The following is a 27616-nucleotide window of genomic DNA, read 5'->3' as shown; positions in this document are numbered from 1 at the left end:
GCCACTATTCCCCATTGGAGGAGTGGGAGCCAGGACCCAGCTACAGCAAAACTCCAGGGGCACCCTATGCCTCAGGGCCACAAGGCCCCTCTGTTCAGTCCTTGCTTCCCTTACCCCCTTCAACCCAGGAGCAAGTCACAAGAGGATGTTTAGTGCAATGGTTAACTGCTGAGTTTCAGCCAGATGGAGCTAAGGTCTAACCTGGGAACTGACTAGCGGTAGGCCCTTGGGCAAACTACTCAACCTTCAGACATTCCAGGTAGGTCCTCAGGTGAGCCACTCAACCTTCCTGAAGCTCAGTTCTTAACATAGAGATAATAGTAACACCTCCCAGCCATGCTGGAAAGGTCAATGAGATATGTATGGAAAGCATTTACTGAGGTGCCTTGCACATTAAAAATGCTCCATAGATTGTGGCTATTATTATTTTTATTGTGTGCTAACATGGGCTTCAGGCCCCTAATTATATGACGTAAAGAGACAGGTGCATCACTGAATCTCCTTCTTGGATGTCACATGTAGTGCGAGTGCACTTAAAACAATGACTACAGATGGAAGAAATGAAGAAAAATTTTTTTTCCAATGGAGAACATTCCTGGTACTATGGAAATTTAATATTTGTTTTAATAGACTCACTACTATTTATAGGAAACAAGACAGTCTTTCTTTAATTAAAACTGTTTATTGGCTATTGACTTTAATTGATTTACATTAAAGACACATTTTTTCAAATGTGCTAATAAGAAAAAGACCCAGAAAAATGGACAATGTTGGGCAGAATTTTCAGTGTTTTGAACATAAATAAAACTCACAAATTTTATATGGACTCTGGGATACTTATTAACACTCCTCCAACAATGGATTTGGCATTGACTGGGAATATAAACCTATGAAAAAGACCAATCCAATAGATTTTATTTTAAAACAGTCAGATCCTTGAGAACAGAAACTCTGCATTTCATAAGTACCCTTGGCAGTCACGAAGGAGAGGTTATAAGAATGTCCATGAATTCCAGAATTCATGAATTTTGGAACTCATGGACATTCCTAAACCATTAATTTAAAAAAACCATGTAAATGGGCACCCAACACATAAAAATACAGTAACCACATAATTAAAAACAATGTTCAGTAATGCCCACTAAAATGAACAAACAGCAAAATACGGCACAAGAATGTAAAATAAATACATTTCATACACCTACAAACAAAACAAAGGCATCTTTTTGGTTCTGTTGCTTTCACAAAAACTATGTGTGTATGTGTGCATGTATGTGTATTCTCACAGAAAACTTCACAATTACAGAAAAGTACAAATAAAAATCACCTGTCACACCAACAAGAAAAATGTCACTGCTTTAGTGAGAGCAGAAAAATCTCAGAGAATCAGAGATGATCTGGAGGGTCTTCTCAGCCTTAAGATCTGCTGATGCCAATTCACCAACCACTTCAAAGTCCACAGGCCAACTCTCTTTTTAGACTCTCAAATATCTGTACTGTTGCCTGACTCCTGGCACCACTGCATTTTTTTATCTGGCCAAGAATGATTAATAAATAAGGACACAGGGAAGGCTATGATTCTAATCTAAAACTTTTTGTTCCCAATATTAGAGCCAGACGGAATCTTAGAAGTCCATTCAGTCCTATCCACTGTGCCTGTCCCCACTTATTCAGGAGGAAACAGCTATGGAGAGGTTAAGTGAGTTGCCCAGGTGTCACAGCTGAGTAGAACTGAAACCTGATCCTCTAATTGCCAGGCCAGGGCTCTGGCCAAGAGAACACGTGGAATGTGTAGCCCCAGTGATGGGACTAGTTAGTATGTGGTTCAACTATTAATGAGCCTGAAGGGCAGACCACAGTGGATCTGTACAACCAGAGGAAAGCAGCTCAGCAAACTTTCGGCTCCTAACAGGCAACTGCACTGGCTCTAGGGAGACAAGCCACAAATAGACCATGTGGTCAAATGAAGGAGTGTGCCCTGGGCCAAGTGATCACAGGAGCAATGTGAGAGCCCCACATTCCATGGAGATGCGAGCCTGGTTAAGTCACAAGAGCCATTTCTGATTGAATTGCACTGCCAGGGCAGCTTGGAAGGCAGAAATGTCCAAAAGGGGTCCCTGAGAATATAAGGATTAAAATAAAGAAAACTCTTGAATTAGCCAGATTCCTTCTCCAGTCAACAGGCACGTGTCCACAGAGGTCTTGCTGCTCATGGCCAATCCTCTCCCTTGAAGCTCCAATCCAACTCAGCAAACCCTCAGAATCTCATCACCCCCACTTCAAGGCTGTCCCTTCACATCTAAAGCTTTTGTCTTTGACTAAACAAAGCTTTATTAGAATTAGCATAGAAATATTAAAGGTTCAATTCTTTCTGATCAACCTAGGTCATTGAAGTCTTTAGAAGAAACCTCTAGAGCCTCACACGGGCAGAGTTTGGTACAGAAGTTCCTTATTTGAGCAGACCTTATTCTCAAACGTAAATGATTAAAGCTAAGATCATTTCATGTTTTCTGCTTCCCACATTACAACAGTGTACAGGGTCAAGGTGAAGAGTCAAACTGTGTATGCCAGGTCTCAAGATGCCTGCCTGCGGATGAGCTCTTTCAACTGTGCCAGTCTGTCATTTTTTAGCGCTTCCCGGATGGAATGGAAAAATCCAAAGTAGTGTTCAAAGTTGTGCATCATAAGCAGGACCCCAGCCAACAGCTCGTTGGTCACCAGCAGATGGTGGATGTACGCACGAGTATGATTCTGACAGCAGTAACAGGAACACCCTCTCACGAGCGGCTCAAAGTCCCCCTGGTACCTGAGAAAGGAAGTTACAACGATATTTCAGAAAGTGAAGGCAAGGAATCCACAACCTAAGCCATCTATTCTGCTGCTGCATAACCAATAGTTAATAACATCGCTGGTAAACATAATGCCGGACACCTGCTTAAGATGGCAATGTGGTCCCAAGTCAACAGAGCACAATGAGTCAGGAGACTGAGGGGTCTTCCCCTGACGGACAGAACCTCCTGGACTGAGGCTTACAAAGGAGCATCGAGAGAGTCATGTGGTCCCTCCCTCATGCTGGGTCTTATGAGTCACACTGTCCGTCCGTAAAGGCACACAACGTTAGGAAACACCCTTCTGATGAATGACACTTTTCTCCCACTTGCCACCAGCACTAGTATCAAAAGACACGGTACGACCTTTTACTCGCACAGCTTTTTGCAGTTTACAAAGCACTTTCTTTTTTTTTTTTGAGGAAGATTAGCCCTGGGCTAACTGCTGCCAGTCCTCCTCTTTTTGCTGAGGAAGACTGGCCCTGAGCTAACACGCGTGCCTATCTTCCTCTACTTTATACGTGGGACGCCTACCACAGCACGGTGTGCCAAGTGGTACCCGGGATCTGAACCAGTGAATCCTGCACCACCGAGAAGCGGAACATGCGCACTTAACCGCTGCACCACCGGGCCAACCCTACAAAGCACTTTTATATACACCATTTCATTTAATCTCTGCAAGCCCCTGGAGATGGGCATTTTTATTGTCATCTTACCAATGAAGACTACCAAGAGGGTTGAGAGGGAGGGCTCTGGAGCCCCAATGCCTGGCTTTGATTCCTGGCTCACAACTCACTGGGGCAAGTCACTCACCCTCCCTCTTTGTCTTCTCATCTGTGATGGTAATAAAGGCCATAATGTGCCTACCATATAGAACTGCTGCAAGGAGCAAATGAGTGAATATAGTAAAGGGCTTGGACATGGCTGGGCACATACTAAGCACTAATATATGTGTTACCTCTGATCAGCTATTAAACAGAAGTTAAATGACTTGACCAAGGTCACAAAGTCTTGAGCAGTGCCAGGATCCGAATTCCAAATCTCCAAGACCTCAAGTCTAGCACTGATAATAAGAATACTACAATTTCCAATTCAATCTATAATGTAAAGGGAACTTCAGTAGGAACCATTTATTTACCCTAGAATTTTAAAAACAGAAATGAATCTCCCTGGCTATTTTTCAAGAAAGTAAATGTGGTAAACATCATGACTTCAAACCTTCAATCAAGAAGCCCCTAGAAAATATAGATGAGAACTAGGAATTTCATATCTTTCACAACTTTTCAAGTCTATCCTATTCCTAGATAGACATAAAAAAGTCTGAATCCCTAGAACATCCCTTTACATAAGAGCAAACACACCCCAGCACTAAAGTGAGTGCACCGCACTCAGAAAAACCGCTCTCTGGCTCACTGCTTATTACCACTTTTGGCCAAATACAGAGTTACAAGATATCTTACTTCATTCTTCATAGAGGCAAATATTTTATTAAAGATTTATAATCTGTATACAACCAAGATGACTTAAGTTCCTTAAAATTTAAAAATTTTGTTGTGTTTTATCTCGAAATCTTTATTTTGCTCTGTCGTTATTTAAGTTAAGTAATTGGAAGGAGTAAATGACACCCAACGATGAATTTGGTCTAATCTTTCTGACAGCTCTTCTAAAACAATAGTTAGCCAGCCTCAGTTTTCTGATAAGACAAAGTACACAAATTTATTTGTAGAAAAAAAGGAGTTTTTCTAGAACTGAATTTGAGAAGGTCTAAATAATACCCAACTATAAATATGATATGAAGTCATAAACGGAAAAGAGAAGAGTTGCATAAACTTTTAAAAGAGACTGAAATTAAAAAGTCAGAAAATCAAAATCCAAACTTAAGAAAATTCCTTACTTCTTTTCCTTCAGATTAATTTCAAAAGATGTCATTTCCTGGTTGCAACCAGTTGTTTTAATTTTCTTTGTTTGATGCACATATTTTATTTCTTCCTGTGTCCCATTTTGTTGTAACACTGAAGGAGAAACCAATAAAAAGTCTTGAATGAAGATCAGATAAAGAGCGGCCTTTGGGAGAATTTTATTTTAGTTACTACTTCATGCCCTTTGACCTTGTAATTCCACTCCTGAGAATTTATCCTAAGGAAATGACACACGTAAAGAGAAATAGCAATATGTACCAAGAGCATCACTGACTTACTATCTATAATATCAAAACTTGGAGATTCAACATCTAAGCAAATTATGGTTACAAGTATATAACATATAATCTTACTGTCAAGGGATGATTTTTAAAAAGCTGGTTGGGGGGTGTGTATGTTCTGAGAAAGAGGGAGAGAATAAATGTGTGTGTGTGTGTGTGTGTGTGTGTGTGTGTGTGTGTGTGTGTGTGTTGGAGCTATGTCTCATCATAATGTACACGCAAATTAATTGGGTTTTGTAACTGCCTATGTTCCAACTAGATTAAAAGTAGAATTGATGTATTCTGTACGGAGACTCTGGCCCTCCAGGGAACTCAGATTATCTAGAATTAAATGTTCCCTTGAACGCTTTGCTTTAAGAAAGAGCATTCCTGGAACTGCAAGAGAAACGCCAGTTACTACGCAAAGAACCAGCTGCCTTGAACAGGGCCAATAACAGAAGTATCGCCGGGAATGAGTACTGACAATCTCAGGGCTGGCCCAGGGAGAAAGGGCAGGCGGTCCTAGGAAGGTAATTTTGTCCAGGTCAAGGGAAAAAGAGAAGTGACCTGAGCATTGAGCACAGGGCTGTTATAATTTTGCTGCCATTATTTTGCATGCTGATGTGAGAAACCAGAACAAAGCCCTGGCTTTCTGGAAAGTCCTTGTCACTAGGGGAATTGCTGCCTGTATTAGGCAACTTATTCCTTTGGAATTTTCACTTTGTAATTGGCAAATTTACTATATACACACACAGTTTTCCTAATCACGAAGAAACCTGGCTTTCTCTGGCCAAAAAAGGAACTTGTTTATTCCAGAGAACACAATAGCAGGTTCTTTGTAGAGTTCTGTATCTTCATGGTATGAAATGACTAACAGTGACCTGTGCCTTGGTAGAAACAATTTAGCCTATAAATGAAGTCATGAACATTTATCAAGTGTTTATGGTACACCTATCGACACACATTATGTTCTGGTCTGTCTAAAGGACAGTAAAATTTGATCCACCCGATTTGTTTTCAGAGGTAATTCGATTTAGATTAATGGTTAAGTTGCTTTATAAAAGTGTAACATCTTCTGAATGAAATTTTAATCACTTGTGGGGAATAAAATGAACCTTTAAAGAAGTCTCTGGCCCTACTCAAATTTAAGGTTGGCGGCGACAGAGGAAGCGTTCATAGGACAGCAGGACAAGGGAGGGAAAGCCCACGTCTGAAGGTTCCTTTTCTGCTGCCAGTTAAATGTCAGAATCTGAAACTGATTTTCTTGACTTCTGAATAACTAAACAATCAAAGAAAATGGCAGGGCTTCAAGGCAATACTAGCAGAGGAAAACAGCTCTCACATCTCAGTGTGTTAAAAAAAAACACCAAAAAAGTAAAAGTAACGCTGGGATCAGAGCAGGTGAGGCTCCCTGTATTTTAATAGCATGGGGTTTGCAAAAAGCAGACAAGAACCCTTTGTGAAAAAACGAATTAACTTTTACCATGCAGTTCAAAAGTAGTCTTTTCTTAGATTTTCATCACTATTCACTCGGAATAGTTTTTTTCAGGTTGTTAATAGAAGAGGTTTTGTTTTTCTTGGTTCTGCTCATTACAAAATCACTTCCTAATATTGATGAGCTCCGTGTACAGTATTAGGTACCTGGTTTTGTGTGCCAACATGCCAGGGCGGACAGGTAAGAACAAAGATGTCGCTTTATAAAAGGCTGGCTTTATAGTCTGCACATATTTCTGGCTTGTGACTCAAGCCAAAAATTAATAGGAAATAGAAGAAATGAAAGGATAACACAGAGATTAACTTCAAAAGACCTACATGTCTCCTCAGGATTCGGCTGGTAATCAAAGCTGAAGGTCAGGGCACAGCCCCGCTCTGTGACTTGATAAGGGAAAAAACTCTCAAATAAGTCCACTCCTCTCTCAATACACTCGAGCACCTCATCTGGCCGGCTAACACTGCAGATGAGCCTGCAAAAATAACAGTAAGAACAGGGACATGAGGTCAACGCCAGGAATGAACTCAGAGTCTTTCCAGAGGGCAATAAAAGTACTAATACTGACAACCACCAATCATGTCAGCAGGTCAGGCAGCAGATAACAAGGTGTGGTGGAAAGAACACAGGGCTCTGGAGGCAGAGAGACCTGGGCTAGAATCCCAGCTCTGTCGTTTATTTACTTGCTGTGTTGCTTCGGGAAAGTTTCTTAACCTCTCTTGGGTTTTAGTTTTCTCATGTTAAAAACAAGAGCAATAAAACACACCTCACAGAATTGTTCTGAGGATTAATGAGATACTTGAAAAAGCACATAGTGTAGTTTCTGGCCCCAAAGAGAAGTTCAATAAAGGTTAGTTTCCTTTCCCCCCTCATGCCTTCTGACCAACTTCCCTGGTCTTAGATTGAACTTTATAGCCTATCTACCTAACACATAGATTTTTTAAGACTACAAAGCTGTGTGTTTTATTTCCCCCTCAAATACTTTCCATGTTTTAACTGTACTTTGCCCATAATTATTTTTTTATTTTTTATTTTTTATTTTTTTGGTGAGGAAGATTGGCCCTGAGCTAACATCTACTGCCAATCGTCCTCTTTTTGCTTGAGGAACACTGGCCTTGAGCTAACATCTGTGGCAATCTTCCTCTACTTTGTATGTGGGACACTGCCACAGCATGGCTTGATGAGCAGTGCATAGGTCCGTGCCTGGGATCTGAAGCTATGAACCCCAGGCCAGCCCCTATAACTCTTTTGTATAATTGGCTCAAGAAAGACATTTTTATCTACTGTATTCTTCATAGGTTCGTTTACAAAGTAACTCTTGCTCTCAGAATTTCAACTCTGCCCAGAGAATCTAAAGAATCTAGTTGGCTTTCTTTGTGCTTCTTTCAATTTTCTCCATTAATAAAAAGTCTGCATGGTGGAATGAGCTGGTATTTTCAGAGGTAACAGGTAAGGCATTCCGAGAGTGTTAATACTACTCAACCAGGTTCTGCCGCTAAAACGAGCTGGGGAGATGCACTAGATCAGGCTGGCTGCTATTTTTCAGGTTTGTTTTTCTACCCAGTCCTTTTTATGAACTAGCAGAGAAAAGGTTACCGACTCTCGATTTCTAAAAGAAGTCCAAAAACAGGCTTACGCAATATTAAACAACCAGAACCCTTAAATAATTACTGGTTTTTCTGACTACAGTTTCCTTCAAGTAACATAATGTTTTAGAGCTCCTCTTCCACTGAAGCTGGCATTTCTACACACTTACAGAAAGAAAAACAATCCCAGCTTTCAAATCCCGTAACAGACATCTGTGAGCACTTAACTCAGAGAAGTCCAGAAAACGACGAGAAATACGAGTGCGGAATTGTCATCTGCACCAGAGAAATAAGCATGGGAGGGGCAACAACGAACACAGAGAACTGGGTTAAAATTTAGGGGCAAATGATGGCTGGGGTGATGAAAATACCGTGTTCTGGCTGGTGTTTACACAAGCGTATACACTCACCGAGCTGTAGACTCACACACTTTAAGTTATACCTGGATTTTTTTTAAAGTGGTAAAATTACATATACTATATACTATCCAACAGCCCAAGGGGTATAAAGCAGCACCTTATAATCAAGCCTGATATCACATATCTGCAGGGAAAAAAGCATGAATAGTTACACCAAGTGGGATAAAAAAATAGTCTTTTCCTTAAATAAAGAAAAAAGAAAAAATGGGGTAGTCTAATAAGACACTAGCCGTACTCAGAAACGTGGGATTTTTAGTGTTGAATCTTACTGGTCATCTCTTCTCACTAGCACATAGTGAGAATCCTGTGATTTAGGGAAAGAACCAACCCCACTCTAGTGTTGCTAGTCCTGTCAATTTAAAAAAAAAAAAAAAAAGTGACACCACTTGCTCCCCACCTCAAATCTAAGAACTTCTTAAAGGTCTTTATTAGTAGGGCCCATCTTCATTCCACTACGCAGCCCAGCTCTGTCCTCAACTCCCCTTGATTAAGGCCAGAGGCCAACCTGATTAAAATCAAATATACCTGTCCCCATGCACCACGTTCTAACGAATAAAGAACAAAGTTTGTATTTGACACAAGAATGAGGGGAAATAGTATAACACTTGTCCTCACTTATAATCAGAATCAAATAAACTAATTCACATGGCAACCGTCCTCTGGCCTACATTCTGAAATCAAGGGCAGGACAGCCTTGATGGAAACTCCCCCTACATCTGCCTCAGCAGACTCAGCCCAGAAAGGACATAATCGAAACGTCAAAAGACATGCACACGTGTAGACTGCATGACACACAATCCCCAGCACTCCTGCTCTGCCACCCACAAGGCTTGGCCTGCACCCAAGTGAACACTAGCCTCGGTTTGTCCTCCGGCAGCTCTGCAGTGACTGATGACAGTAAGTGCAGTCTAGTCTCCAGGGTCATGGGATCCCCTTGAAAGCCATCCAGAAGGAAGCCTCCTACGGGCCGCTTGGCTGTCTCTCGTGCTGACCGCAGCCTCTCCTCCATTACATCTCCACCTTCAATCACTCCAATGATCGTACTTCTCTGAAGGGCCTAAGGCGAGAAAGGATCGAACGCTTTTAACTGTTTCCAGTAGCGGAGACCTATGTTTAAAGGAACCTTACACAGAAGCCCGACGGACGGACGAGACCTCAGCCGAGCTGCTGCTGCTGAAGCCTACCAGGAGGGTGGTGCCCCTCCTCCCTGAGAACCTTAGGGCTCCAAAGAACACAATCTGAAAGCCACCCAAACAGGCCAGAAAAGACTGAGGAGAAACTGAGGCAATCCCCACATGTGGTCATGCTTTAGGTTAGATTAAATTAAACCCACACTGAGCAGGTACAAGAGGGAAAGGACGAAAGGAACAGTTTTAATTTGTTTAAGTGACTACCTACGTCTCTTAGTTAGAGACAACTTTAGGAACTTTGAAACTGGTTGTTTGGGGCAACTGACTATCCATTTGGAAAAAAATAAAATAAAAACTACATTGCACACCATCCTCAAAAATACTTTCCACATGGCCCTAAGATCTAAACATAAAAAATACAGTTATGCTAGTATCAGAAGACTATATAGAATATTTTTATAATCTTGGGATAACGAAGGCATTTCTAAGCAACTGAGAGCTTACAGGAAAAGGCTGACATATCTGAGCACAAAAGTATTAAAACTTCTCCAGTGAAATATACCATCAACAAAGGCAAAGGAGAACTTAATCGTTGGAGGAATAGGTAAATATACCATAGAAAGAGCTCCAACATATCCTCTAAGGAAATGAAAACTCCATAAAAATCTAGGCAGATATGTGAATATGAACTTCAGAAAAACAAATGTGAATGTCCTCTGGACATATGGAGAGCTAACTAAACCTCACTAGTAAGGAAATGCAAATTGGAAACAATTAGATACCATTTTTGCCCATCACATCGACAAAAAAAGACAGCGACACAGTGGAGGTGAAAGTATCGGTGAAATGACAACTAGAGACTGAAAATTAGATCAGCCGCATGGCAGGGCAAGTAGAGAAGACTTAAAATGCCAATGCTTTTATCTTTATATCCTAAAATTCTACTTCTAAGAAATCTCCCGCAAATATATTCACTCATATGCACCAAGGTATGTTTACAAAGATGTTTAGATTACTGAAAAACTAGAAACAACCCAAATATCCATCAGGAGTAAAGGCTTAAACAAAATATGATATATTCATAGTTTGGTTTCCTCTGCAGCTATTTTAAAAAGAATGCAGCAGATAAGAGTTATATATCATTGACAGGGAAAGAGTTTGAAGATACTGTTAAAAAAACCCAAGAAATTTCTCACCATATGATCACATTCATGTAATAAAAACCACATATAGAGATGCATATATATGTAATAATTATGTGTATGTGACTGTAAAAAACAAGGTTTGCAAGGAAATACACAAATCCACAGTGGCTCTCTAGTAGAAGAGAGGAATGGGGAGGGAGCCTGGCAGGCTGTGAAGAAGGAATTCCTCTTCTTAGGTAAAGCAGGAGGGACACAGACTATTCTCCAGAAAGAACACCTGGGATGTTGCGTGGAGAATGAATTAAGGGTGAAGATGTCTAAAGGATGGGGTAGGAGACAACTTTACCAACCCAGGGAAAAGATGAAGAGGATGTGGACTAAGGCACGGGCAGTGGGGTGGAGAGGAGGCATAGGATTGGAAAGCTCATCAGGAGGGACAAGCAACACACCTTGACTGATTAGTCATCCGAGGAGAGGATGCAGACAGTCTAGGATGCCTCCTGGCTCCTGTTTGGGAAGTCCAGGGAGAGGGTGAGAAAAGACAGAGAATCCTAGAAAAACAGTGGAGGTTGAGGCAAGATGATTATTCTGTTTTGTGTATTCTGTGTTTGAGGTATCAGAGGACGTAGAAATTCAGCCACTGAATATATGGGCTTAAAATTGTGGACAAGTGTGATACAAATGCTGGTGCCCAGGCTAGAATGGCAGATGTCTGGCACAATGCTCCCCAATCCTCCTTCCAAGGCTGACATGGCTAATAGACTACTCTCTTCCTGCTGCACCCAGGCACAGCTCCAAGCACCCTGGGATGAAACCCATTTGCCATCCCTGGCCTAGGGAATATACGGAAAAGCAAAGAAAGCCAACCACAGAACCTTGGGGAGCGTCAATATTTAAGGACATTCAGAATAAGAGGATTCAGTGAATAGGAGGGGAAGGAATCATAGGAAAAGGAAAAGATGGATACAGCCATACCAAGCAGACAGATATACAGGCCTGCCCCTTTATATGACTGGCACAAACAGCCCTGTCTGGGAAACTCCTTTTCATGGGTGTAAGAAGTACAATCATATAATTGTCTAAAATGGAACACATTTAAGACTAAAAGGGGGCGCTGTTAGTAATCATATCATGACAATAGCATAAGCTTACAGATTACAGAGAGACACCCCAGCATTTGACCAACAGATACAGTGTGAAATGGTGAGGCTGACCATAACACAGAAAAGGGACTTGAGGCTCATCTGGCCTTTCTAATAATCATGCTCTGTCATAGTCCTTGTCCTCCTTTCTACTCATCCAGACACTACTTGTCCTACAAGGATAATTACCAGCTCAAAACAATTGCTAGTGAGCAACGCTAACAATTCAGACCCACAGCAATGTCCCCCCCAGACACCCATTGCAGATACTGAGAGTTCTATTCAGAATGACAACTAAGTTTCCTCTATTTCATGTACATTAACTTTATTAGCCAAATTATATTTTTATTAGTAAATGCAAAATAACAATGTTCCTCAAACTGAATGCACTTTGCCATAGTGGGACCAGATCACGGCTTGGGATTACTCCATGGGAATTCTCCCAACATGGAAATTTTGCCCTTTGATCACTATCTTCTGTTCTCCTACCTCCTCCCTCTCTGTTAGTGAATGCATCCTTTTCCAACTTCATCAACTCTGCTATCAGGATCCCTTGTTTGCTGCTACAACTTCATCTTCCCCACCCTATCATCAAGATTCACCATCCGCAAGCATTTACTGAGGGCTTACTATGTGTCAGGCATTCTGCTACATGATGAAGATACAAAAAGGACACAGAAATTGAGCTTAAGGAGGTCACAATCTAATAAAGATGAACACCTAAGGAAATCATTGCAGTACCATATGATTGGGGCTATAATACAGCTACATACAAATTAAAGAGGTGGCAAAGGATGAACAGAACTTCCTGGAAGGGTCAGGGACAGTTTCCTAGAATGATGAATGGAATGAAATGAGCCAGATTTGGAAGCAAGAGAAGGAATATGGCTGGAGATAAGAAAAGAAAAACCAGGGTCCGGCCCCGTGGCTGAGTGGTTAAGTTCAGGCGCTCTACTTCGGCAGCCCAGGGCTTCACTGGTTCGGATCCTGGGTGCAGACATGGCACCGCTTGTCAGGCCATGCTAAGGCGGCATCCCACGTGCCACAACTAGAAGGACCCACAAGTGAAATATACAACTATGTACTGGGGGGATTTGGGGAGAAAAAGCAGAAAGAAAAAAAAAGATTGGTAACAGTTGTTAGCTCAGGTGCCAATCTTAAAAAAAGAAAAAAGAAAAATAGAAAACAAAAGAAAAACCAATCCAGGAGGAAGTCTGTGGACAGGAACAGCAGACTGAAACAGGATGACGCCTCAGGGAACTCAGATAACTCCAAAGAGCCAGAGTGCCAACCACAGGAGAAAGCAGCTGGCACTGGGCTGGGCGCAGAAGAGGCCGGGTCACGGCAGGCTGTCCATGCCACGTAAGAGCTGAAGTGGAGAGTCATGAAATTCTTTAAGGGAAGTGAGCAACAGGTTCATATGTGCACTTCACAAAGATCTCTCAGAGAACCGGGCTGAAGATGGATTGGTTAGAAATGAGAACAGAGAAGGAGAGGATAATTAAAAGGTAATTGTCTGTATAAGAGGTGATGAGGTTATTATGCCTTAAGGGGGTGATAAGAAGGGGGGGCAGATTCTAGGGAGATGGAATCAAGGAGGAGTGCACAAGAGTGAACAATGAGATATTAAACTGGATAGCAAAGGGAGTCTTGAAAGACTCGAATTTCTAGACTGAAGAACTTAGTGGCTGCCATGAACTGAGACAAGAATACTGAGGGAGAACAAAAGGAAGAACAGGTCTGAGGTAATAAGATACTGAGTTCAGTTACCTCTGAGTTTGAGTACACGGGAAGGATACTCTAGCGACAAAACCTAGCTAAAACCCTATAGTTATGTAATTCTGAAGTTAAGCAGGATGATCTTGATTATACATATAATTTTAGAATTATTCAGCAATTAAAACTAAGAGGAGGCTGCCCAGGGAGAACATATAGAGTGGGATGAAAAGAGAGACTAAGACAGAATCCCAGAGAGCAGTAAGACTTAAGGCTCAGGAGAAAAAAAACCAGGAGAGTGTGAAAGAGCCCAAGAAGTGAGGAGCAAAGAAGTAGGAGGAGGACAGGAAAGGAGGTATCATGGAATGTAAATCAGCGAGAGCTTTAAAAAGAAAGGAGTGGTGAGCAAGTGAGCGGTACAGCCTTACCTCAGACTCTTCCTGTAGCCGCAGACAATTATCCAGGAAGAGAAGCGATCGGTCAACAGACTTCCTGGCTCTTTTTATGGAAGTTGCTTCCGCACAAGATGCCTCTCCATCTGAGAGGCACTGGAACCAGTCGGGCTGAAGGGCCTGCTGAATTGCCATGAACTTGGAAACAGTCATTTCTACTCGTCCTCCAACACCCCACACAGACACAGACTGCCATGGAACAAGACGATGAGGAATTAGTGAGAGCAAAGTGAAAATAAAAAGAAAACAAAATGATAAAGCAATTCTGAATTTAATTCTTCTCTACAACTGGAGAGAGAGTGGCAATTCAATATCCTAGACGTGGTGGACAAAAGAGGTGTCCTATAGTATATTCCAAATTCTCTAAGGACCTTATAGGTCATGGAGAATCCTTCAATGGCCATACAAGCCAACTTCTGAGCTAGCCCCCAAGAATTCCTTGTTATATTTTTCCAGAAGCCCAGTCTTCCATTGTCCCCCATCCAAGCTGTTCCTGAATACATCACAGGCTGATTCTCCCGCCTTTGTCCGCATCGTTCTTTTTGACTGAAATGCTCTTCCCCTCCTTCTTTGCCTGGTAAAATACTATACATCCTCTAAGACAGAGAGTTCAAATATCATCTTCTCTATGTTCCCCAAACTTTCCTAGGCATAATCATTCACTCACTCTGCTAAGCTCTTTCAGCAATTTGTACTTTTTCTTTTATAGAAAAGACAGCCCTTATCACACCATTGTATATTTGTCTGACTAGGGTACTCCAGTTCATGTTTGTGTCCCAAAAGCAGTCTAGGGCCTCACACATTATTCCTGTTTAATAAGCATTTACTAGGTTGAGTTAGATACAGAATTACGTGCAAAGACATAAACTCCACAGTACACAAGAATCTCTATATGTTCCTTTGGTTACTCCTTCCCCAACAGCATCTCTCTTCTTAGAAGAGATTGACAAGGAGATAGACGGGGAGGCCACATACAGTCCTTTTATTCTGGCATAAGAACACTGTTTAAATGAATCCTCTCTCCCTCATAAAAGGGGTAGATAACTGAGGTCAAATATTTTCTTTTGAATTCAAATTACAAAATAAAAAGAAATTTAAAGCAGAAGAATAATTTAGAACAGTTACCTTAAGTAAGATTAATAGATATTGTTGACAACAATAAAGTGAGCGCAGGAAAAATAATTGCATTTGTAAGGAGCGGTATACACTGAAGTCTTGCCAGAAAGCTGTCCTCAGGGACAATGCAATGGGCCACATCCCAGGTGACAATTTTAATGAAGTTCTTTTGATACTGTTCTCCACTAGCTAAAATTTCTGGCTGTGAACCCAACCATTTCAAATTCTGTTCTAAAAGCAAGCAGTATGATCCCGAGGTTCTACTATATATAGTTATCCATGTGATAACTCTCATCAGCAATTTTCCCCCTCTTCCTGAGGTTGTTAAAACTGCAAATAAAGCACGGCATCAGAAGATGAGTGTTTTCTACCATCATAGCAACTTCTTTTTTGGGCATGTACTTGACCCTTCTCCACCCCCAAAATTTTTGCAACAATGAAAAAGCTGAGGACGTATTCCTTACCTTAACCCCATCCTCAGGCAGCCCTGCCCTAACTCCTGTAACCACCCCATCCCACCATATTCATGGAAATAAAGAGAAGCATAAAGGGGTCAGGAATGGGCCAGCATCCCAGGCAGTGGGATCCTAGCAGCTGAGGGATACAACAGGCTGACTCCCTGGGACAAAGCTGTGGCCTGGAGGCCCTTCTGCGAACACACCTTGTTTGTTACATAACCAGCTGGGCAGGGGCTGACTGGATCGTGCAGGGAGCAGTATAAAAGCGATTCCGGCATGCCTGTGTAAACATAAAAAAGAACCCCTGGAAACACTGACATCAACAATGACACTGTGTTGTAACAGAGAGCAGCTTCCTAATTGGTACTGCTGGATAAACCAACGCTGGAAACAATAAATTGCTCGTACCTGATCTTAGAATCACAGGACACCTGTCAACATGAATGAAAAGATTACTTTGAAGCTTACTAATCTAAAAGAAGAATTAAACGCAAAGGTTCATGTCTAACGATGCAGAGGGTTGCTACAAAGGAAAGGTGTATCTTAAAGTATGAGATACAAGGAAAGTGTTTAATGACATGCTGGCTACTTGATCTGCTTTGAAGAAGAATTTAATATCAAGTAGGTTCGTTCTAGGTACCACTCAAGGAGAACTAGGTACTGGAAAGATGAAATGATGTGGTCAAAAGGTAATCTCATTAATAATAAAGCCATCCCACATCATGGTCCCCAGGGGCAGAATTTCGGGGAAGCTGTAGGATACTGCAAATGGACCACATCTTCAGTAATTTCACTGATTCAAGATGACAGTTTCTTAGGTTCTTTAGTCAAAAAGACAGTTATTTTAAAAGAAAAAAATCCAAAAAAAAAGCTTAGTAAACCATATGTGCTTAAATTTCATATGCTACCCTGCATTTTCATAAGAAAAAAAATAGGATTTCACTGAAAAAAAGACCAAAAAAAAAGCAAATTAAAAAAAGACAAAGACCTCTGCAGTTCTCCACCTTACTTTCCACAATTTCAATTATTACAATTATCTCCAGAAAGCTTATATTAGCTACTTTCACTTAATTATATGCTTGTATACTTTAAAGCTGGTTATTAAAATTGGTCTCAGATCAAGGAAAAAGATATTACATAAATCCCTCTACTGAAACACAAGGCCTTGTGACAATAAAGTCATCATGCAATTTCCTTCAGAAGCAGAGGACTAAACAGCCAAGGGAAACAGAATTTCATTCACTTAAGTGAGTCCTGGATATGGGGAAAAGCTTCAGGAGAAAGTGGCTGACAGAAGAACAGGCTGTCGAGCTGTCGCTGCTCAGCTTTTCCTATAAGTAAACAGACATGTACATCTGCATTTAAAATCCTATTTCCGGAAAAAAGATAACATTAACATATCAGATTGTGGGTGTATATAAACTCTCATCCTCTGTCTTATGTTTTGGGCTCAAACATGACAAGACTGCCTTGGATCTTAGCTATGTCCCATGCAGTTGCTCACTGCTGGGTCTCTGCTCCAAGCCCAGAGTGTGTGCCCAGACCTGTCTACCACCACAGTGTGCCCACCTCCTGACCTGGCTAACTCCCATTCTTCCTTGAGCCAACTAAGGGGCCCCCTCATCTTCTCTCTCAAGCATCCTTTCTTGGGGGCCAGCCCAGTGGCATAATGGGTAAGTTCGTGTGCTCTGCTTCAGCAGCCTGGCGTTCACAGGTCTGGATCCCGGGTGCAGACCCAGCTCCACTCGTCAAGCCACACTGTGGTGGCACCCCACGTAAAATAGAGGAAGACTGGCACAGATGTTTGCTCAGTGACAATCTTCCTCAGGAAAAAAAAAAAAGAATCCTTTCCTGCTTCTGACCTCCTTCCACATGTGCCCTACAGCAGGGTGCATGCTCCTCCCTCTGGCTCTCATGATACAGGTACCTATCCCTAATCCTGCAAATGCAGTCACCACACTCCACTAGAATCACCTGTTTCTCTTTATCCCAACCAGGCTCTGAGTTCCATGAGGGCAGCAACTGTTTCTATTCATCTTAGATGCTCAGTAAATGCTTATTAAATTAATAAATAAGTAAACATATGAATGAAAGATCAAAGAATGAACAGAACCTCCAAACTCCAAATTAACACATCACAAGGCACACACAAATAACTTCATTTTTACCTATAAACTTTCCAACTCCTTCCTTATATTCTGCCAAGACTTCATGATGTTCTGCCCTGTAAGCAAAACAGAAAAATGCGTAACATAACAATGAATCATCCTACAGATACTCTATACAACAACTGAAGCCCTCTCCTCCCCCGCCAAACAAGCCACACGACAATGAACAGAGTCTTGAACACAAAGTACACCACTATTCAAGAGTCCCAACTCACTAGGCTGAGTTCATTAGCCAGAGGAGACCTCTTCAGTTTGCAAGTGGTTCTGTGAGAAGACAAACTGGCCAAGATCAACTGCTTCAGAATACTCGGATTTTCTTCTTTCCCCTGCCCCTTTAAAAACCACTGTTATTTACAAAACACTGCAGAATTATTTGATCATAGAGCACATTCTTGAATTAATGATAAAGCGGTATATACACTACACAAAATGATCTAACTCCATTAGCTGTTTCCATAAAGCCATACTAGCAAGTACATCTGCAGAGACAGAGAAAACTTTGAGGTTAGTGCATGAAGACAGCCCTGAGGCTCCAAGTTTAGCTCACACGGAGCACTCCCTGCCCTGTCACCCTGGGAGCAGTGGAATGAGGGCAGTACGGAACTGTGGGTTCAGAGGAAAAGTGAAGCAGCTCTAACACCTAGGTCTGGCCAGCGGTTTACAGATTAGGCCCAGAGGATGTGTAATATGTGATCTCTCTCTTCTGATTTCATCCTAAAAATCTACAAATTTTGTACATATAAGCAAAAAAGTCTTTCTCTTTACTGCACCTTATTAAGGTAATTAAGCTGCTGCCAGAGTTGACACTTGAATGATCGGGTCTAATACTTACAGCGATGACAGTGTAAGCTGAGCCATGGCAGGAACCTTATGGATATTATGCAGTGTGTGAGGGGTCAGGTGGGGAGCAGAGCCAGTCTTGGTGTACAGAAGGCAGCCTGGAACATCCATGGTGCGGTCCCCCGTTTTGCCTAGGTTTTTTATTTTTCCTAGGCGACAGCCATTAACTACCTTGGTCAGACTCAGCTTCATCCTATGGGATTCCTCTAGGTCCTGATAAGAAAAGAGCATTAAATTCAGGAGTTCCATGACATCTAAAGGCTAAACATTTTGCAAAGAAAGCAACCTACCAAAAAATTAATGATAGCATGTTTATTACTACCTCCAGTCTAGGATTTTTTTAGAAATCAGGAATAGGAAATGGGAAAAGACACAGAGAGAATAAGACACCTTCGCCAAAGTCCCAGAGCAATAAGATGACATCAACCACATTTAAATTCAGGCATGGAAGTTTTGTGAGAGCTGATGAAAACCAAACCAACAGAAGGACGAAAGTAAAGACCTAGCATGCACAGAGTGCTGTGGAGCCAAGGTTCGCTCTCAGCCTTGAAAACGTCTATAGAGAAAGGTGACACTGCTCAGGAAATATTGATTACTGATTTGATCCATTTTTTCTTTCTCTAATTCAAGAGATTACTAGACAACACAGCAATTTTTCCTAATATGTAGTTAAATGAAGAAAACAGGTTCCAAAACAGCATTCTGGTGTTCATTAATATACATGAAAGAATACACATCAAAAGATAAATAGGTTATTTCTGAGAGGTGGGATTATTTTCCAATTTTTCTTTTAGGGTGTCCAAATAAAGGTGAGAAACTGTGTGGAGCATACATTTAATTCATAAGCAATTTAGCGTTATTTTTATAATAGGGAAGGAAAAATATTTGCTAAAAGAAAAAAATAAAGGTATCGTTTCTAACTTCCATAGACACCCAGGGGAAAAAATCAGAAAACATTATCAATTTCTTTGTTGGATGCTGTTAATTACTATTCAGTGAAGCAAATCCTGGGCTCCACTTCTTAAAATGCACTACAAACTTGGTAACCAGGCATGATAGATAATTTGCAAAATGTCCTGGCTTACCAGCATTTTACAGATACCAGTATCTCTACGGCGAGCATCACACCCTCTGGAATTCTTGCCAATGAGCTAGGCCCAGTTTTACTAGTAGACAAGTTATTACAGCTATGAGAGTCTCCAACCTCAGATCCTGTCCTCTTAAGCATTACACTCTACCACACTGAAAGTCAACCATTATTTAAGATAACAAATAAGCATTATCTATCATTAGCTTAAAAATATTTAGAAAGGCGAATGTTACTTTCTGGGGAGTCATAAATTCTTATACTGAAATAAAACTGTCAATACATCTGTAGAATTTTAGAATAAGAATAACTACTTTCTGTATAGTCAATAGGAGATTTCATGTTAAACGTGAATTATAAAAAATAGTATAAATATTTGAGGAAAGCCTCGTCAATTTTATCTGACTCTAACTTTGCTATTTCAAGTTATCACAAAGATCGACATAAGAATAAATATCACTGTAACTCACAGAAATGCAGACTATTAAGGGAAAAAAGTTACGTTTTAACAAAGAGTAATATAACAGCTATTTTTTTTAAAAGCTCTAGTACACATTAAAACTGTTAAAATAGGGGCCGGCCCCATGGCCAAGTGGCTAAAGTTCCATGTGCTCTGCTTTGGCAGCCCCTGGGTTTGCAGGTTTGGATCCTAGGCACAGACCTACTCCACTCATCAGCCATGCCATGGAGGCATCCCACATATGAAATAGAGGAAGACTGGCACAGATGTTAGCTCAGAGCCAATCTTCCTCACCAAAGAAAAACAAAAAAACCAAAAAACTGTTAAAAGAAAGTTTATACCAAAAAATTATACTAACATAGTTACAGGCTAATAAGGATGTACTTGAGAAAATATGAGTCATTACTTTACACAATCATATTCCTCATTGATTTATCAGATAATACACATAACTTTCTGATTTTTTTATTCCCCCATGTCCTGGTGCTTGAGGATAGAAGCGGCGCACTGGAAGCCACCAGCACTGAAGACACAACGCCGAGACGGCTGGAGCCCTTTCCCTCTGCCTCCATACATTATGGGGACCGGGATGCATGCCTGATCCCCGCCAAGAAAAGGAGCATATAACCTTCTGATTTTAAGTGATAAAAATCTATTTTAAACTAACAGAGCTCTGAAGCCATTTGTAGGAAAGTTAAAGCCTGCATTTTGCCATGTAAGTTCCGGGTAACTGGAGCGGGGGAAGCACAAAGATGAGAAATGCTCTTTAAAGTTAACGAATCAACACCTGTTAGTCTGACTCAATACTGAAATCAAACAAATACAGAATAACAGGTTTTTGAAACATAGATAGGAACTAATGAAAACGTAACAGACCAGGATTATTACACACTGCAGTAACTTACGCAGTTCCTACCCTCACACACATCTGAGAATGGAAGGACCTGTATTGGCTGGAGCTTTCTCAGAAAGGGCTAGAGACAAGAATTTGCTGGTTCTTCCCTTTACTGAGGAAATACTGTCTCATCTGAGCTAGTTAAGTTTTGTAAAGAGCTTAAATGTACACACAAGTTGTACTTTTTAAATTAAATTCATATAAAGGTAGAAAGAGGCTTCATAGGATAAAACTAATATGTTTGAAAAATGAAGTTTAGGATTCTAGGATGCTACCAATTTTTATTATTATTATCTCTCCCCATCAAACCTATGCTTTCATTTTTCCCGTTTATTAATAAATAACATAAAAGACTGACAATCAAAGCTTCTGATGAGCAGGTGATAACCTGCTTTTCCATGCCAACTTAACACAATTCCAAGTAAAAACAGCAAACCCCAATGCTGCAGTAAACCTCCGTTTAACTCCCAGGTAATGTATGATTGCCATGAGACCTCAGAAATGCTGAAAACCGGAGTCTGACCATGGCTACCAGAGATTTCAGCCTGAGAACTTTTCATGAACATCGTCGTCCCCTCTGCCATTTTACAATAATGAATCTGAGGCTAAGCAAGATTAATCATAGACAGTCTAGAACCCGGATCTCCTGCCAAGACGCCAGTGCTTTGAGTAACACGTTTGTATATGCATATGGCCCCTTCCCACTTTCTCCTTAATTGAAGAAATAGAATTCTTCATTTTTAACCCAAGGTCTGTCATCATAGGTCCTTGGTAGCTCTAGAGGACATCAGCCACTATGTTCTTAGATGCAGAGGTGGGTTCTCTCATGACACAATGCACAAAAGTTTCATCTCCATACCTTTAAAGATGAAATTCAAAATCCTTAGCTTAGCATGGGTATACTGAAGCCACTAGATCAGCTGAAGAGAACGACCCAGCCAGCTCTGTCCACAGTGTAGGACTCTGATGCTATATACTCACATTCTGCTGTTGGGGCCTTGTTAAGAGTCCCACCCTAATCACAGTAAATCAACATGTCACCAAAGGAAAAAGTAAGCAAGGAAAAGTAGATGACTGTGTTTAAGAAAAAGTAATGTAACAGATAAACTGCTGCTATCAGTGATTCTCTGTATTGCAAGGATAAGTATATTAAGCAATCTAAAGAATGCATCAGAGAAGGCACTTCAGCTGGAAACCAACATTTAAAAAAAAAACATGCACAATCTTAATAAAGAGTTAAAAAAATAAAATAAAATAAAATAACATGCAGGGGGCCAGCCCTGTGGTGCAGTGGTTAAGCTGGCGTGCTCTGCTTCGGCAGCCCAGGGTTCGCAGGTTCGGATCCTGGACGTGACTCACCATCGCTTGTCAAGCCACGCTGGGAAGCATCCCACATAAAATAGACGAAGACTGCCACAGATGTTAGCTCAGTGACAATCTTCCTCAAACAAAAAGAGGAAGATTGGCAACAGATGTTAGCTCAGGGCCCATCTTCCTCACAAAAACAAAAAACAGGGGCCGGCCCAGTGGTGCAGCAGTTAAATGCGCACAAACCGGGGTTCACCGGTTTGGATCCCGGGTGAGGACATGGCACCCCTTGGCACACCATGCTGTGGTAGGCGTCCCACGTATAAAGTAGAGGAAGATAGGCACACGTGTTAGCTCAGGGCCAGACTTCCTCAGGAAAAAAAGGAGGACCGGCAGTAGTTAGCTCAGGGCTGATCTTCCTCAAAAAGAAAAAAAGAAACAAAAAACAAACTACATGCAACTTTGTCCAGAGCTAAAGGAACCAAGTTTTCCTTCCCCATTCACTGTTCAGTTTATGGTTAATGTTTTTATAATTTCACCTTTTTTCTAGGGGCTTAAATACAAAAGTTTTTATTATGGAGTAATGTAAATATAATACACACATACACATATTCATGTACATATTTTTTAAAACATGCTTTGGGAGTGACATAATGTACTAATCCAAGCAAAGTTCTCAAGAAACAAACCAACAGTCTCTAAAATATCAACTGGCTTTTATCTGCCTTCATCACCACCTGCTCCCCTTTCACTCGCTGTGAGTTTCTTTTAAGGTTTCTAGTGTTGTGTTTTTCCAAATATACATTCACACTTCACTTCTACAAACAGGGTTCCTGGGAAAGACTTAAGGAAAAATCATTAGGAAAGCCATTTGGAAATGAATGGTTAATAGAAAAACCCTTATCACTTTAAGGACAAGTGACAGGCCACCAGTGGATCTGTGCCTTTACAAGGGCTAACAAAGATGCCGCGCACCTCTGGCAGCACTGTACCTGTCCTGACACCTCCAGTGCTACACACTTCTCCCCCCACTGCTCCCTCCAGAGAGAAGGGATTGTTAGATGCTTCTTTGATGTATTCTTTACAAACTGTCATGGAAAGATGACCACAGTATGCTAAGGGAAAAGAGCAAGCTTAGGTGAACATATTTTTTGTGAAAGAAAAACTGTATATGTATATTTATAAAGACACACACACACTCTCCAATGTTTGTATATGCATAGAAAAAAGTCCGAGGGACTTCTAAACAATATGGTGCACTGAGCTGACTCAGAAAGACACAGAGAAATGATGGACTCTAAAATTCTAGAAAACAGGGGCCAGCCCTGTGGCCGAGCAGTTAAGTTCACGAGCTCTGCTTCAGCGGCTCGGGGTTTCGCTGGTTTGGATCCTGGACATGGACACGGCACCGCTCATCAGGCCATGCTGAGGCGGCATCCCACATGCCACAACTAGAAGGACCCACAACTAAAAATACACAACTATGTACTGGGGGGCTTTGGGGAGAAAAAGGAAAAATAAAAAATCTTTAAAAAACAATAAATAAAATAAAATTCTAGAAAACAGTAACAGAAGATGAGAAGGAGACTATTCGAAGGCAGAGTGCTCTAAAATGCTTACACTATTTGGCAGGAGGAGAGAGATAATAATGTTAAACTTTGTTAAGCATGTGTACTAAAAATTTTAAAGTAACCATTAAAAGATTAATGACAGAATGCATAATTTCCAAACTTGTTGGCGAGCGGTGGGGAAGGATAAAGAAAAATTGTTTAATACAATAAAAGGCAAGAGAGAGGAAAAGAGACCAAAAACCACATCGAAAATAGAAAATACAAAATAAGATGGCAGAATTAAGTCCAAATATGTCAGTAATCACAATAAAAGTTAATTTCACCTATTTAAAGACATAACGACAACTGTAGAAACTAACATTCGTTGGGCATTTACTATGAATCAAGTACCGTTCTTTACATATTAACTCTGCTAATATGTATCATAATATCAACCCCATAAGACAGATGCTATGATTATGTGCATTTTACAGATGAGAAAACTGAGGCTAATAAAGTCACCAGTTGAGAAGTGGCAGAGCCAGGACTAAAATCATAGAAGTGGGGCTTTAGAGGCTGTATTCCAGTAGGCTGGTAGCCTATTAGAAGTCCCATCTTGTCCATAAGCATACTTAACGTTTACATATTAACTGTAATGTTAAGATATAATTTTATAGTCAGATTTTCCATTTTGTTATAGTGTTATTATTGTTCTTGTTTTCCCTTATCTCCCTCTCTGCCTCTATCCATCCTCCCAGCCTCTACAACAACCTTTCTCCATACTCATAGAAACATTTAAACACACCTGTACATGGGAAGGGATTTTTTTTTTTTAATGAAAAATGTAAATATACTATGCTGCATGCACATCTCTGCAATTTGCTTTTTTCCCAAGAATACACAAGAGATATCTTTCCTGAAGAGGAGACACAGAGCTAACTTACCCTTTTAAAATAAGTGCGTCACGATATTGCATAGTTTGGATGTAACCCAATTTACTCAACCATCACCCTTCTGATGGACATTCAGGTTATGGAGCGGGTCCCACGATCTCTAGAATAGTCTGAGGGTACGGCTTCCCTATCTCATTTTCACCAATCTCAAGTCCACTTTAATTTACGTTTCCGGGGAGAGCGCTATACATACACTGATTTTTCATCGTTACCACAACTCCAATGATTTAGGTACTATCATCCCAATTCTGCCGATGAGTAAATCAAGGGTCTGAGAATTACTTAAATGAGTTGCCTAAGGTCATACAAGCACAAAAGTAGCTGGGTCCGAAGCTCCTGCTCTAAATCTTCACTCTGACTTTTGAACGCATGTATTCAGAATGGACTGTCCTCGGGAATAACCAGCCTCAATCAATAAGGATGCATTTATCTTCACTCCATGACCACCTCCAGGGGCCCCAGACCTCGCGAAGCGCTTAGCTTAGTGATTGGAGATCGTTCCATCCCTCCCTAACATTCCGGGCAGTCTTAAAAAAACTTCCAGCTGAGAACTTGATCCTTGAGCAGAGGCCAGTCGAAAGGAAGCCCTCTTCTCTCAGAGACGCAGAGCTCACACGATTTGGGAGAACCTGGACTTAGGGAAGCCAAGATCCACCACGACACCCAGAAAAGGGAAGGAGAGACACAGCAGGCGTACAATTACAGTTACTGCAACACAATCAGGAAGCGTGTGGGTGCGACGCGATTCTTCCCCCTCAGCAGCCCCCACACCATCAGGGAAAGGGGGGACTTACCTGCAAACCTCTCAACCTTTTTGCCTTGAGACCCCTTAAACTCCTCGCCGTTCGCTACCACATGTCCGGCTAGCGGAAAATCTCGGCCCCTAAAACACCGCCTCGGATTCAGAGCCAATCAGGGAGCAGTACGTCATCACTGGGCGCCAGTAAAAAGCAAAGGTAATGTCAAAGCGAGCGCCGGTGATTGCGAGGTCGAAGGACCACTGCCGTTGCCATGGGTAACTGAGCAACTCGTTCCGCATGCGCAAAGCCTCCTGGGAGTGGTGGTTCGGTCGCGCCCCACACCTGCCTTCCTTTCGGGCGGAGGAACTACAACTCCCAGGGAGACCCGGAAGCAACCTAGGCAAAGGAGCGGTTATTCCAGCTTTGGCAGAGGTCTGGGCCTGAACGTGGAAAATGCTGCTGGCGCCCCAGGAAAGGTCCTCCTCGAGGAAGAGGACTGGGCTGAACCGCTGGAAACGGTTTACAAGGAAGCCAAGTCCTAAGGTGATCCATCCCAATCGCGAGCTCCGGGGGACTGAGACCAGCCCCGAGGCCAGCCGCGGCGCCGCCTGCGCTTCCTGCCTCTTACCCCAGGGGCATCCGTACCTGGCCCGCCCCTACCTTGACCGCCCCAGAGCCAGCATCGCCCTGAGTGAAGGGAGGCCTAGGAACCTTGGAGTCTGGGTACCTTACGGCTTTGGTGGGCAGCATCGTGGAAGAACTGTTTCCACGTAACATTTTTCTCAAACCGGAGAGATCTAGTAGTTCCCATCCCGGTGAAGAAAATTCGCGAACTACCCTCCTTCCCCTCCCCAGCCCCTGTTTTAGGAAAGGTCCAGCACATTTCTTTTTTTTTTATGTTTTGCAAATCATAGGGAACTGACCTTCATTGGAGGGGGAAGATCTTCACGTTAAGCCCTTTGCCTCATATCCCTCCCCTTCTAGTTTTACATAAAGTATCTAAAATGAATTCAGGAATGCAAGTGGGTAGCGACTCTATCAATATTTGATTCACTTGAAAAATTCCACCAACATTCCAAAAATAGATCCTCTTCGTATTGCTACTTCCTTTGATGCATTAGCATCCAAAGACATGGAAAACTGGTAACCCCAATTTAAACTTGAGACATGTGTAAATGACATGTGCAAAGTCACAGTCACACGGTGTGTGCTTTCCACAGACTACCTTTTTAACAGTCCCAAAAATAAATGCTTTAAATGTAAATGAGTACAAAAATGGAGCGGCTTCTCGGCTTTCAGCTCTGGAGCAGTTTCACCAGCTGTTTTTACCCTTAAGTTACAGTTTCTTAAAAAAATGTTCTACAGACATACGGCCTTTCTGAGGCCCCTAGGCGGCTGTGCTTGCAGTTTATTCTAAGTATACCAGTTAGGTAATGCACTGCACATGTTCCACTTGGTGCATATCTTTCCCCAGGTACTGGAGGGTGCAGACTGGAGCATGAGACCTGGAAACAGAGTCTGCTCCTATTGTAATGTACCAGTTCTATAATGGATTGGATCCAAAATAGGCTATGAGTATAGACTTGGCGATGAAAGGTAAAAATTTGGGACAATTTCTTAGGACTCCAAAAGGAACGCTTTTTGCCGCTGGTGCTCACTGTTACTGCCTAGAGGATAAAAAGGTGAAAATACAAGAGCTCCTTGAAGCTCAGTTGCATTTAATGGGATCAGCTCTTTCTTTGTTACAGTGACAAAACTGTTGAGCAGTACAGCTGCATTAATTAGTTGTCTGTAAGGTGCTTTGAAGGGGAAGTGTTATGTAAGTGAAAGAGTACTATATCTTCCTCTCCTCCGTGAAAGTGTAGAAAGGAGCTGTCCTACTGGTCTGATTTCTAATTTCAGATTAATATCTGGCTGACCTGGGTGGAAATTTATGTGATTTCTACCTCATTTTC

The 27616-nt window shown here is 41.6% G+C and overlaps 2 protein-coding genes and 1 non-coding gene across 5 annotated transcripts in view; 1 reads left to right on the top strand and 2 right to left on the bottom strand.

Moving 5' to 3' along the window:
• Positions 1–690: 690 nt before the first annotated feature.
• On the bottom strand, positions 691–25802 carry QTRT2 (queuine tRNA-ribosyltransferase accessory subunit 2). Its single transcript, XM_046659793.1, has 9 exons — positions 25716–25802; positions 18661–18881; positions 17829–17884; positions 15864–15940; positions 14063–14275; positions 9359–9558; positions 6820–6971; positions 4723–4840; positions 691–2806 (listed from the first exon to the last, which is right to left on the bottom strand). The coding sequence occupies exons 2-9, from the start codon at positions 18858–18860 to the stop codon at positions 2575–2577; spliced, it is 1248 nt and encodes a 415-aa protein (XP_046515749.1). The 5' UTR covers positions 18861–18881; positions 25716–25802; the 3' UTR covers positions 691–2574.
• On the bottom strand, positions 20689–20836 carry LOC124238793 (small nucleolar RNA SNORA57). The gene has a single exon (XR_006888393.1). It is a non-coding gene; the product is annotated as a small nucleolar RNA SNORA57 (small nucleolar RNA).
• A 258-nt stretch (positions 25803–26060) lies between the features above and the next one.
• CCDC191 (coiled-coil domain containing 191) overlaps positions 26061–27616 on the top strand; it is a 70051-nt gene continuing 68495 nt past the window's right edge. For all 3 annotated transcript variants that reach the window (XM_046659724.1, XM_046659722.1, XM_046659721.1), the window contains exon 1: positions 26061–26204. In XM_046659724.1, the coding sequence (XP_046515680.1) occupies positions 26115–26204 (90 nt within the window). In that variant the 5' untranslated portion in view covers positions 26061–26114. The remainder of the gene's footprint in view (positions 26205–27616) is intronic.

The sequence above is a fragment of the Equus quagga genome, chromosome 4, assembly GCF_021613505.1.
Source record: "Equus quagga isolate Etosha38 chromosome 4, UCLA_HA_Equagga_1.0, whole genome shotgun sequence".
NCBI classification, from domain to species: Eukaryota; Metazoa; Chordata; class Mammalia; order Perissodactyla; family Equidae; genus Equus; species Equus quagga.
This window is presented reverse-complemented; position numbering and strand designations above follow the sequence as displayed.